The sequence below is a fragment of the Notolabrus celidotus genome, chromosome 22 (genome assembly GCF_009762535.1).
Source record: "Notolabrus celidotus isolate fNotCel1 chromosome 22, fNotCel1.pri, whole genome shotgun sequence".
Taxonomy (NCBI): domain Eukaryota; kingdom Metazoa; phylum Chordata; class Actinopteri; order Labriformes; family Labridae; genus Notolabrus; species Notolabrus celidotus.
Window position 1 is genome coordinate 13,306,755 of NC_048293.1, and position 12,902 is coordinate 13,319,656.

The 12,902-nt window shown below is 40.6% G+C and overlaps 1 protein-coding gene across 1 annotated transcript in view; it reads left to right on the forward strand.

The window, feature by feature from the left end:
- Positions 1–3,213: 3,213 nt before the first annotated feature.
- LOC117805906 (ryanodine receptor 3-like) overlaps positions 3,214–12,902 on the forward strand; it is a 137,643-nt gene continuing 127,954 nt past the window's right edge. Inside the window, exon 1 of the mRNA XM_034674508.1 lies at positions 3,214–3,578. Within this exon, the coding sequence (XP_034530399.1) occupies positions 3,531–3,578 (48 nt within the window). The 5' untranslated portion in view covers positions 3,214–3,530. The remainder of the gene's footprint in view (positions 3,579–12,902) is intronic.

A 12,902-nucleotide genomic window follows, 5' to 3' on the forward strand; every position in this document is an offset into this window, starting at 1 on the left:
CAAAACATCAAAATTATTGAGTGTCGGTCTTTCAAGAAAAGAAGTGAATATTGGTTGTTGTCACACAAAAAAGCAATTAAATAAAATATAGAGATGCATGTCTGCTTAGGGCTTCTGTAGCTTTACGTGCCATCATATCAATACACAGTCTACATGGATCAGATATTTCAATTTAATTGAGTTAAACGTAAAGCACTGTCATTAAAGGTCACTTACTTTAAGCACAGGACTGCCCACATCCATAATCAGAGAGGTTTACAGAGTTTAAAATGTAACACAGCTGATGGCGAAATTGCCTACATAAATTAACTGGAATATTTTAGATGAATATTACAAGGGCTACTGAAATATGCATGTTATCATTAGACTGCTTGTTTCAACAGCCTGTTAATTGGGCAATAAAGACAGGAGTGGAGGAAGATCATTTGTCATCATTAAGGAAAAAGGACAAGGGACCTAATTGAAAATAAGAGAAGAGGAGAAGGGAAGGATGGTGTGCTAAAAAAAGAGGCTAAATGAAAGAAGGAAACATACACTGTGAGGGGTGCAGGTGTCAGCACACAGTGTGGACGCTAGAGGGGGCTATCACATCATGGTTATAGAGAATATGTGTTTATTTAATTCAGTGAGTGGGCTTCTTTATGTCATGTCTGAGTCAACTGTGATTCAACTGAGGATAACCAGGGACCAGACCGATCACTGTCACTGAATACAGTCCTCAGGAAAAAGGAGACATGAGTCAACATTGTAGTCAGTCATTGTTGTTATGATTTCATATACAACCCCTATTCCCCAAAAAGTTTGGATGCTGTGCAAAATGTTAATAAAATAGAATTTGATAGTTTGCAAATTATCTAAACCCTAGTTTTAATGAAAACTAGTGCAAAAAAAAAAAACATATTAAATGCTGAAACTGATTAAAAAAACAACAAAAAACAGATATTGTATAGGAAAAGTATATGCTCATTTTAAATTTGATGCTAGCAACACATTTGTAAAAAGTTTGAACAGGGGCATGCTTACCATTGTGTTGCATTACCTCTTTTTCTAACAACACTGTAAACGTTTGGGAACCAAGGACCAGTTTGTGTTGTCCCCTTCTTGCCTGATAGATATGACTTCTGCTGCTCAACCGTTCAGAGCCCCCTTTGTCAAAATTTTCATTTGATGAAGTTTTCAAAAGGTGACAAGTTAAGACTGCAGGCAGGCCAGTTTAGCACCTGGACTCTACTACTACAGAGCCATGCTGTTGTAATACATGCAGAGTGTGGTTTGGCAATTGGCATTATGCACATCATTGAACATCTTCCCTAAAAAAAAGGTATAGTCTGGATGGCATTATATGTTGCTCGTAAAAACGGTATTGTTCAGTATTAATGGTGCCTTCCAAGATGCATAAGCTACCAGTGCTATGGGAACTTATGCGTCCCCATACCATCACTGATGCTGGTTTTCAAATTGTGTACTCATAACAAGTCACAAGGGCTCAGGTCCATAGCAATCACTGGTATTCCTGGAACATGCTTATATATTTCCTCTTTGCGTGATACAGTTATAACCTGCAGTCATGGATACAGTGATAAACTCACAGTGCTTTTTGAAGTGATTTAGAGCCCATGCAGTGATTTCCATTACATAGTCATGTCTATTTTTAGAGCAATGCCACCTGAGGGCCATCCATTATTGTTTTTTGGCCTTATCCCTTTTGTACAGATATTTCTCCAGATTCTTAGAGTCTTTTGATATTATGAACTGCAGCTGATGAAGTCCTCAATCTAATTATTTGCAATGTTATGCTGAGGAACATTATTCTGAAATGATCTAACTAATTGCTCACACACTTTCTCACAGTGTTGAACCTCTTCCCATCCTTACCTCTGGGAGACTCAGCCTCTCTTGCATGTCCTTTATACCCAGTCATGTTACTTCCCTGTTTGAGTTGCAAACCCTCAAAATCAGTTTTATCAACATTTAACATATCATCCCAATTTTTTGAAATTCAGAATTGTAATTCCTACAAACGTCCTAACTGTTATTCATCGTATTATACTGTTATTCACTAACAAGACCACGTCCAAGACCTGCTGTAGTATGTAAATAAAATCACATCATTGAACATCAACAAATGAAACCATGCAATAGTACAGTTTTAATAATTTTATTTAAGTAAGTTAAAAGGTTGAGGTAAGGAGGGATGAGTAGGGGTTGTGGTAAGGAGGGATGAGTAGGGGTCGAAGTATCTGAATAGTCTGGAATAGAGGGTTGAGACTCAGGGTGACGAGGCGTCTCAACTAAGCGTCAACCTCCGGTCTAAAGATATGAGTCCAATGAGGAAGTGCTAAAAACTGCAGTTCATCGAGGATCCGCTTGAGGCTGGCTCCGGAAGTACTGGAAACCACATACACACAAATTCAATAAAGCCGATCTTTAAAGCAGAAATAAACATGTTTACAGCCTGGTACAAAAGACGAGTGTAGTCTGGATAGCTCATTTCTCGATCAGCACACACTGTGGGGGGGGTGAATTTGACTTTACTTGACTGTTTTCATGGAAAATAATCACATTGCCTGATAAAGTTGACTGTTGAACACAACAGGATGAGGCTTTTGTTGAAAACACTACTTTTGCATGTATAGGACAAGAGATAATAATAATTAATAACAAAGAAGCAACATGTAAAAAATGTTTTCAGGATGTTTTTGATGTTTCAAATCAGAAAACGTTTTGTCTAAGAATATTCCAGTGATATTTAATTAGCACAAAGATAGAATGTTTTATCTTCAACATTCAAATGATGTTTTGGTAACATTCTTTGGGTCACAGATTATTGAATGTTTTTTAGAGTACGTTATCTGAGAATAAATTGAGAACATTATGAAAACTTCCTGCTGAAAACATTCCAATAACATTCTCTGTAACATTAACAGAATGTTTTTAGAACATTGGGTTCACACGGTTCTCACATAACGCCCAGCAGCGTGTGTGCCGAGGGGAGCTGGCCATGGTGCTGAACTTGGACCTACTCTGGAAACAGCAGCTGACATCAATACTCTCCTATACTGCATAGAGTGTGCTGTCAGCTACTTTCACAAATCAGCATGATTACTGTGAAGCGGTCGCTGTTAGATAGGGCGGGGGGAAAGACAAATAAGAGATATGCACATTATGTAGAGATTTTGTAACATCAATTATCACTCTTGTGTTTAAATATTCGCGCTTTCACGTTTGTATCTATCAGGTCTGCCGGTGACGTCGAAGATAAAGACCCCGTTGCTGTCTCTTATAGCTACACGACGTGGCTTCTCCCCGTTTCCCTGCCGCCTCACCGTCCCCAGTCGCTCCAGCCCACCGATGCTGCTGACACACTCCTCCTCCGGGCGGCGAGCGGGGCTTGAGCACAGGGGCTTGACACACACATGCTGCGGTAGTCTACCCCGCTGAATGGCCGTGGATTAGCCATATATGCTAATATCGATAGGAGAGAGGAGCCAGCGGAGGCTTCCCGAGTCTGAACAGGCTCCTTTGCAGCCATGGCTGAAGGTGGAGAAGGAGAGGATGAGATTCAGTTCCTCAGGACTGTAAGTACATTTCCTGCCGCTTGTAGTTGAAGCGCCACTCCGGTGGCTGTGGAGAAATGTGAAGCTTTCTTATACATAGTACCTTTTGTGTAGGATTATGACTGTCGATTGCCTGTCACTTGGTTTGATTCACACAGGTTATTTCATCTTGTAGCTTCTGATAACCCCCCTGCATTCTTGCAGATCTTGGAGGCTGTGATAGAGCTCTATTGTTTTTGCGCATGGCTCACTGACAGCTATTGTCTCTTCTGCAGTCTCTGTCTCCAGAAGTTGACAGCACTATTTCCCATGCCATGGAAAACTTACACTATGCACTTTGCTGCACCTTTTTGTGCAGGATTTTCAGTTACAATTTAGACAGAGTTTGACAGGCGAGACACTGGGATTTGACCACTTTAAATAACACAGATTTTAAGTATAGCATTGTAGCAAATCTCTTTGCAAGAAAATGAGTTGTAAGCCAGCGTGCAGCATGCTGTATAATATATTCAAACGTGGTAGCCAGGCAGGGTAGGCTGCCAGTCCAGACAGTCACCCCAGGGTACTTGTGCAGCAGCAAAGGTCTCTGCAAATGGACTGAGAACAACATTTTTGTCATATATACGGTATCACTGCATCCAGCCAGATTAGTAATGCATCTTACTTGTTGAACAAAAGCTAATATACAGCAACAGACTATAATGTATTAAAGAGACTGTAATTTAGGATTAAACATTACAGTCTTTGCTTTTCTTGGCTACAGTACTGCACTACAGTAGAAATATTCATTGACAATGCACTTCTCGTGCCTAAAAGCAGTGTTTGAGATTGGAAATACCTTCCAGTTGTTGCAGAAAGAGGAACACTTTCTCTTGACACAGATATATGATGGCATTATGAGCTCATGTATGGTCAAATGCATTGAGAGGCATGTCATGTCTGAAAATACACACACAGGATGGATGAAGGGGCAGAGCGCTGGAGCTCTTCCAGACAGACCCCGAGACAGTAGGAGGTGTTGGGTTGCACATATCCCTGGCACTGCTGCTTGTGGTTTCCCTTTATTAAGCTGTTCACAGATGCGCAACTTGCTACTTACTTTGAGATAAACGGAGCAGGGATTTTGTTATTTTTGTCTAAACTGCAGTCGTTTTTTAAAATGTTTTAGGTCGAAATTTCTTTCTCCGGCCTTTTGTTGAGGCTTGTTTGAAACAAATTCTGCAAATAATGCTTCTTTGTACTCTTGTAGTCATGCACTGTATTGATTATGAACAGTGTTAAAATGTCAGCAGGGTTTTCAGACAATTGCCTCTTTATAACTCTAACTTCAGGTATCAGAGAGGTACAAACAACAAACAGTGAGTGACTGATTCGTGACTTATTCACTATGTTTGAACCGAAAGGCTTACCTTTTCTCAGCGAACATTAAAATGTCCCTTCCTTTCACTCAGAAAAAGCTAATTCCTCCTCCCTATTTTTCCTACAGCCCCCCAACCTTTTAACCACAGCATATAGAGGTCACCACATCAGCACGCCTGCCACTCCAGAAAAGAGCTGACATTTCAGCACCGCTTCCCTCTTCTTCTTTTCTAGGCTCCAACTTAAATGCCAGCAATCCACAATTAGGATTTTAAGAGACAAGCTTCATGAGAGTTGTTGATTTAGTCTGTTTCTACTTGTTTGACAGTTCAAGTCCCTTTAGCTGGTGACATTTTTGTATCCAAATGTAACCCAGGTAGCAGAAATGAAATTACATTGACTAATAGGGAACCGCTGTTGCTTTAAAAAGGGCTTAGCAGCTTGTTGCATCCCTCCACACAGGGAAGCAGCTGACTGGCTGGGTGGTGTTGGGATGAGGACGCAGTGAGCGAGCTTGGTGTTTATGAGGGTAAATGTGTGTGCCTGCACGTGTATGTGTGTGTGTGTGTGTGTGTGTGTGTGTGTGTGTGTGTGTGTGTGTGTGTGTGTGTGTGTGTGTGTGTGTGTGTGTGTGTGTGTGTGTATGTGTGTGCGCGTGTGTGTATGTAAGCGTAAGTGCGCGCTTGAGAATGTGTGTATGTGTGTGTGCTGAATGCAAATGCAGAGCTGTAGCTGTGTGGTGCAGTCAGGCTGCACCAGACGTGCCACAGCAGAGCACAGTGCAGAAATTATTCATCAGGCCAAGCAAGGCACAGCTGAACCACTCAGTGTAGAGGAGCAGAACAGATACACATGAGTATGAACATGCACACACATACAGGCCTACATTTAGTTACATGACTAAAGTCAATCCTGCAGAAACAAAAGCTTAGGTGGACACACATATGCTTCTCCAGACACATTCATGCATACACTGTCGCTCTAAACAAGTGTTGTTGTGTTCATACATCTTGTCATGATACATCTCTCATTATGTCATTAATTACCTAAGAAAGTGGAAATGGCTATGGAGCCAGCCTTAGAACAATATAAGAACATCAACCTAAAAACGAGCCGGGAATCATTGACTGTATATAAAGACGGACAACGTGTCCCTACCTCTTTCAAAAGGGATGCCAAAATACCCAACGCTAGGCAGTGACATCATGGCATTTGGAGACAGGGTCCGTTCAGTAGGGATCAGCTGGGGGAGCAGCTAAACTGATGTACTGCCCCTTCTGCTAACCCAAAAACACATGTATCCTCCAATAACATGACAAAGATCCATCAAGTCAGCAGTGCAGGAGCCACATTTGTTAACATACTGTAGCTGTCAATCACTGTATTACAGTTTTAGCATCAAATAAATAACTAAACTAAATTAAACTTAACTAAACATTTACACATTGATTGTACAATTATACTGCAGCCAGTCTGAAGGGGGAGCTCCACATTTTTTGGCTTTACTTTTGGGGAGCTGTCATGTCATCCATCTTTTCATAAAGTCTATGCGAGAAACGAAAGAACAAGCTAAACTCATGTTAGCAGCAGTTCCAACACACTCAATGAATCATCCTAACTTGACATTTGAAAAATGATACTGAAAACATGTTTGCTAGCTTTTACTAATGTTACACTTAAGGCGTTTTTCGACCAGAGGAATTTTACCCCGGAACTAGGGACACTAGTGAATGACCCTGTAAACTGGAGACCTTCAGCTGAACGTAACGGTGTTTGTGGAGTTTACACAGCTTTTGAAACACAGAGGGAGTTTTAGAATTCAATATCCTCATCAGATAAGTATTTAATGATCGTCTAAAGATGTTTATGAGGAATGCATCCGGCTGAAAGTCGACAGTAAACAGGGTCGCGGTTTAAACCAAAACACCGGTGATCTCTGCCTTGGCTTTTTGAGTCAAAAACGATTTTAAAGCCGTGTTGAAACGTCTTTGCTACTCACGCTTATCTCCTCTCACGTGTTGATTCAGTGAAGCCATCTGTGATGAAATATAGCACCATCTAAAACAGCGCGATCTGAGTCTCTTCATGCTAACAGGCTAACTGTTGTGTTGCTCATATGATACCTGCCTGTCCGTCTGCTTCTATGGTGTCATCTGTGATGAATGGCATTCGTCTTTGTTTTACTGCCCTCTACTGGTCTGGTGGTGTAGTGCATTTACTTTTTTTTCTCCATACGTCACTGGCCTTATTTGCACAATCAACCCAGGACTTCAGCCCGTTGAACGGAGGGGAAAGAACCTTTTAGTTCAGGGTAAAGTAGTTCTGGGGGCTAAAAGACCCCAGAACTCTTGGTTGAAATGCCCCTTTACAACAGGGCTAGCACATTACACTGTTTTCTGCTGTTGTCTAAAGTTTAGCCAAGATCTTATTGCTGCTTTAAGCAGAATTTGATGACTTCGTAGTGGTAGCTATGGTATTTCGTTTTACTGTCTTCTGTTTAGCTAGCCAGTGCTATAGCAGGCTAACAAATATTGTACTGTAGTCAGTGCTTTGACTATTGTACTCTCAGATAGTACATTTTTGGGGATTTCAGAAGAATGTTCGATACTAGTATAGCAATCTGTACAACTGTACTCTAACCTTGCTTTTTCAAAGAGCAATAGGTGGGAAAACAGTCAGCTAGGATATGTAGAGGTAATATTTCTCACTGGAGCCCAAATGTAGCTTGTTATTAAAGCCAGGAAGCTTGATAGAGCAGTCTACAAACTGCCTTTTCTCTAACAACGCAAAGTAATTTCCCTGGAGTGAGAGCAGAAATTACCCCTGCCGGACTGCTGCCTATAAACCTCAACTCAGTGGGAGGAAAAGGAAGGGAGGAGAGCAAGGATACCTCAGCCACGGGTAATTTGATGTTACAGGGAGAGGAACAGTGCTGATGGTGAGCCAGGAGACTCAAAGGAAAGCCTCCCCCAAACTCCAGTTTAATATCGGAGGGGGCAAGGGTCTGAGCAGAGAGTTTAATAAGACTGCATATTCCAGAGAAACTTCATTCAGCCTGTTTGGAAGTCAGATCCGTCCTCAGATGCACCAGCTGAAGCTTCACTGGCTTCATTATAAGCAGTATACTGAATGAAATATCAGCTTATGGTAACATAGCTCAAGCTGCTCATTATGTAAGGCTTGTTTTCTAAATGAATTGCTTGCCTACTGTGCTGCTTTGGGTCATTAGAGCAGACAGAGAGGAGAGGAGAAAGAGGGTGGCATAAAAAACTTTTGTTCATTTCTCACAGATTTCACTCTCCGAATAAGTTTCACTTATTGGTACAAACTTGGTATAGCATGCAGAGTGAGCTTCCACACGCCGAGTTTCTCTGCTGCCAGGTCCCCTGCCAGGCATGCATCAAATTCTGGTGATCTGTTATCAGTTCGAGTGGGTGTAGCGACTTTGAAAAGGCCAGACTGGGTCTTTGACTAATGCTGTGTGGCAGGCGGTGCTTATGCTGTTTATGTGAAAGGCGCTGCATGCACTCTGCATCTGGGCTAGGAGTGTTAATGAGACAACACAGAGGGAATGCATGCTGCCGTACCTGCAGAGAAAGAAAGGAAATACTCAAAGAAGAAGAAAACTAGGACCATGCAGCAGTGAAGGGTTAATTTTGGCTATGCTATCTGCTGGTGACATCAGTGCCAGAGCTCGCTGCCTCCTCACCCACTCTTCCTCTTCGAATACCCTGCTGGGTTGCTTCTTTGTTGCTCTTTTTTTCCCTCTGCATCTCTCCTCTCCTCTTTCCTCACATATTCAGTTTCAGTATCTCTCATTTTCCTTCTTTTCACTTTTATCTTCCTCTTTTATCTCTATTCTTTGCATGTTATTACCCCGTGCTTGTTTGTGAATCAGTATTCCAGCGCTGTATGTTTTCTGGAGGATGCTACCACAGTTAAAGGCTTTATACGAGTGTGGGAGGCTGTATCTAACTGCTGCTCCACACTGGCCCAGAGGCAGCCAAAGGTGCCCTTGATCTGCAGTGTGCAGTCTGGGATGTAGTCTCCTGACTGTGAAACTGGAGGCATCTTGAAGGAGAATTTTCCAGGTTGTTGCTCACCTTTCCTAAACAATATTTCTCCAGTGAGTGTCCAATATCCGACTTGACTCTTGTTTTGTTATGACTTTAGCCCGAGAAGTATGCCCAAAACACTTCATATTCTCCTCCTGTTACTCAGTCACTTGCTCTGTGTATAATTATTAGAGATTACCATGAAATTATTCCCACTGATGGGAGTTCAGTTCAGCACTTCATTGCAATCCTCTTGACACTAAGGAGGGAAGCTTTAATGTTATTATGATGAGGTTCTGCTGTCATTTCATGCTTGGATTCAAAAAGTAATAGCTCAGCTTCATTAGCAACCACAGGCATTTTGAGAAGAATGGTGCAGATTTGAGTGAAAAGATTCACTCTGATGAAATAACAATTAATTTCATTAAACCAGGAAAAAATCTTAATTTCATGCAAGTATACTAATATTTGGTAAATTGGTTTTCCTTGTGTATTTGGCATCTTTTTTCACCAGCTTGTATTAAGATACAGAAAAGAGATGGATTTATTTATTCATAGAATACTTTCTACTTCAGCTGGGTGTTGAATCAACTTGATGTTCTGCAAGTATCTTCCTTGATAAGGTGCATTGGAACTGCTTAAAATGCAGTTATATCATGTATAAGGCATGGTATTGATCTTAGCTTGTTTTCTGCACTGCACACCTCATATACTTCCCCATACATATACGCTACCCTAGTATTGATTTCCTCATATCTCTTATTACCTTAGTCTCATTCACACTCCCCAATATTGCACTTGCAGAAAAGTAAGTTAGTGTAAGCTGTAATGCGCAGTGTTGTTCAGCAGGAGCCTGTTTCTCTGTGTTGTGTGATGAAGATGGACGGATGAGATAGGCCAGTGATGTAGAGGGAATTAAGCCAGCCGGCCGGCCCACAGACAACCCGGTGCAAAGCTGCTGTAATGAGCTATTGATCGCGCCACCAAATGAAGAAATTTCCTCAGTAATGTCAGTGGCATGCAGTAAGCAGGCCTGATTGATCTCCTGTTTGAGAGCATGAATATTTAATCAGAGGGTAGGATGCTTCAACCTAAAGAAGACACTGCTGTTCTTTTCTCTTTGATTGTCGACCCCTGACATGTGTGACATTTGTGTTTTTAACTAAGGATGACCACAATGACTATATTTCCATTTTCAATTGTGCTGCTACTATCATCCTGAAGTGACCGTGGGCTGTCAAGTTACCAGGTTAGGATACAATACAGCCGATTTTGAGCAGCAACAAGTTACTTTCATAATTGATGAATCTGTATTATTTTTAACTTCATGAAAAATGTGAAAGCCCAGTTACTTGACCAAACTAACAACATGACCAATACTTAAATGTTAAAGAAGATAGAATTAGTAGAGACAGAAATAGGCAATAAATGATATTCATTTATGTGTGTGCATACGTACTTCATGCCATCCCTGCATTAATCAGTGCTCCAGTTCTGCCAAAAAAGTCTGGACACGACCATGTGCTTCATCTACATGCAATGAAAAACTAGCCGTCTAATGCAACACAGTCCAAATAGCTGATGTGAACATACACTGATTAGATGTAACATTATGACCTCCTACTTAATATTGTGTTGGACCACCTTTCATCAGGTCAGAGCGAAATCAGCTCTGACCCGACAAGACAAGGACTCCACTAGACCTGTGAAGGTGTGTGAAGGACTTAACGTCCTTTAAAGTTGTGACAAACATCTCCCAATCAGAAACATCAGAACATTGATTAATTCAACAATTTAAGCTCCAGGAGCTCTTCTGTTGGACCGGATTACACTGGCTTGCCTTTACTCCCCACTTTCGTCAATAAGCCCTGGCCGCCCATGACAGTGTTAGAGGTTCACTGGTTTTTATGGGACGTACTGACCACTGCAGACCAAGAGCACTGCACAAGAGCTGCAGTTTTTGGAAATCCTCTGACCCGGTCATCACACAATCACACTCTGGTCCTTTTCATGGTAGCTCTCATCCTAATGCTCACCCAATGTATCTACTTCCAAAACATCAACCTCGAGTGTTCAGTTGTTTCCACACATATCCCAACCACTGAGGTGCCATTGTAAAGAGGTTCTCTACGATATTCACATCATCTGTCAGTGGTCATAATTTTATGACTGGTTGATGAAAGTCTGTCACTATTAAATGATCTAACTTGTCAATGCATACATATTTCAGTTCTCTGACTGAAGGTTAATTCTTTACATATGTAAGAAAATCATGAAAAGAGTAAACAAACAACTAAACACCCAAAGACAATACTTTTTTGAATTGTTTTCTGCATTACAACTTTAGCCTATACAATTGTCTTTATTCATACAATTATGAAAATGTGTATTATTAACAGTCTGGGTGAGATCAAATTAATTCTATGTTTTTCTGTGGCCAGTAACTAAATCATTAAATTACTAGTCTATTAAAGTACCTATATTTAATGCATAAAGTAAAATCTTAAACCATCTATTCAAAATATTTCATCCTTCATCATAATCCAAAGTTTAAAAACTTAGTTTTTCATCAATTAAATGGTTGTGACAATTGATTGGCAAAAATATCTGTTTATTTTTTGTGAATTTCTTATTACATAAAATTAATATACACATTTGTTCCCTCAATCGTTTCTTTGTTTACAATAAGTTCATTAACATTCACAGCAGAAACCACCATTATAACCAGAACAATCTTTTTTTTTGGCATGAACTGAATTCATCTGGAAACAAAATGATATTTCTTTCTTATCTGAACAAAAAGAGCTTATGTCAATGACTCAAATACTCCTTTTAATTTTTCTGTAGCTGCTTTTGTGCTCCAACCAGCTCCTGATATCAGCGGCTGGCTGCTTTGGACCAACAACAATGCAGTGCAATTAATCCTACAAGCTCCACTGACAGTAAACAGGAAACATGCAAACATAAGATTCCTACGCACCACTTCTGCTCCTTCCAGGCTTTTCATACTGTTAGCATTGTAGCGTATATTAGCTAGTTGTTTTCATATGCCATCTGTAGTCTGTTGCTGCTGCAAAATCCCATTACCCAAATTAGTGCTTGAAACACATGTTTAGCAAAACTCTTGCTATGCTCTGAGTTTTCTTTCACCTCTTATTGTGTTGTTGAACTGTTAACACACAAAGCACTTAACACCATACGGCTAAGTGAACACTCGCCACATAGTTTTCCTCACCAGCAGCTACCGTTAGCCCTGTTAGCACCTTTACTGCTTCTCTTTCCCTCTCCTCTTGGCAGTAAGTGTTGACTCACACATTCATTAATTTATTTCTTGTTCTTTTTGTGGCTTTTCAATATTTACAGATTGTACAAAATCTGTACCATAAATTATTGTTCACTTAGTTTTCTCTCTAAATAAAAATCTGATTTCCAAAGTCACACATGTTATACTTTAATAGACCAGGAAGTAGGTTAGATAGTTAGCTAATAGCTTTTGAAGGAAAAGTTGCAGCTCATTTGCTGTCTTCATTGATAACACTTTAAAGCTGGCGTTGGTAGTCAGATTTAGATACAATTCTTGTTATACTGGTATCATGATCATTATGTCCCGATGGCAATCAGTACATAATGTGTTCCTTAAAAAGAGCGACAAAAAGCTGCTATCTACAGCCGGAGTAAACCTGGGAAACACCAACAAATCCCTGCCATCAGGAGCCAAATTATGAAACCAATCAAATCCTGTCCTGCCGTTCTGCCCGCCTCCTGCGCGTACATTTCATGTTTGTTTGTGTTTGTAACTTTCTCTGTGATAATGTTTTGGTGTTTCTTACAGCTGAGTGAGACATGAGTTGATGTAGTGCAAACACAAATGATGTGCTGAGGACCGGTTTTGAATCAATCACCATCATATGGTCGCGAATCAGCGGCGCTC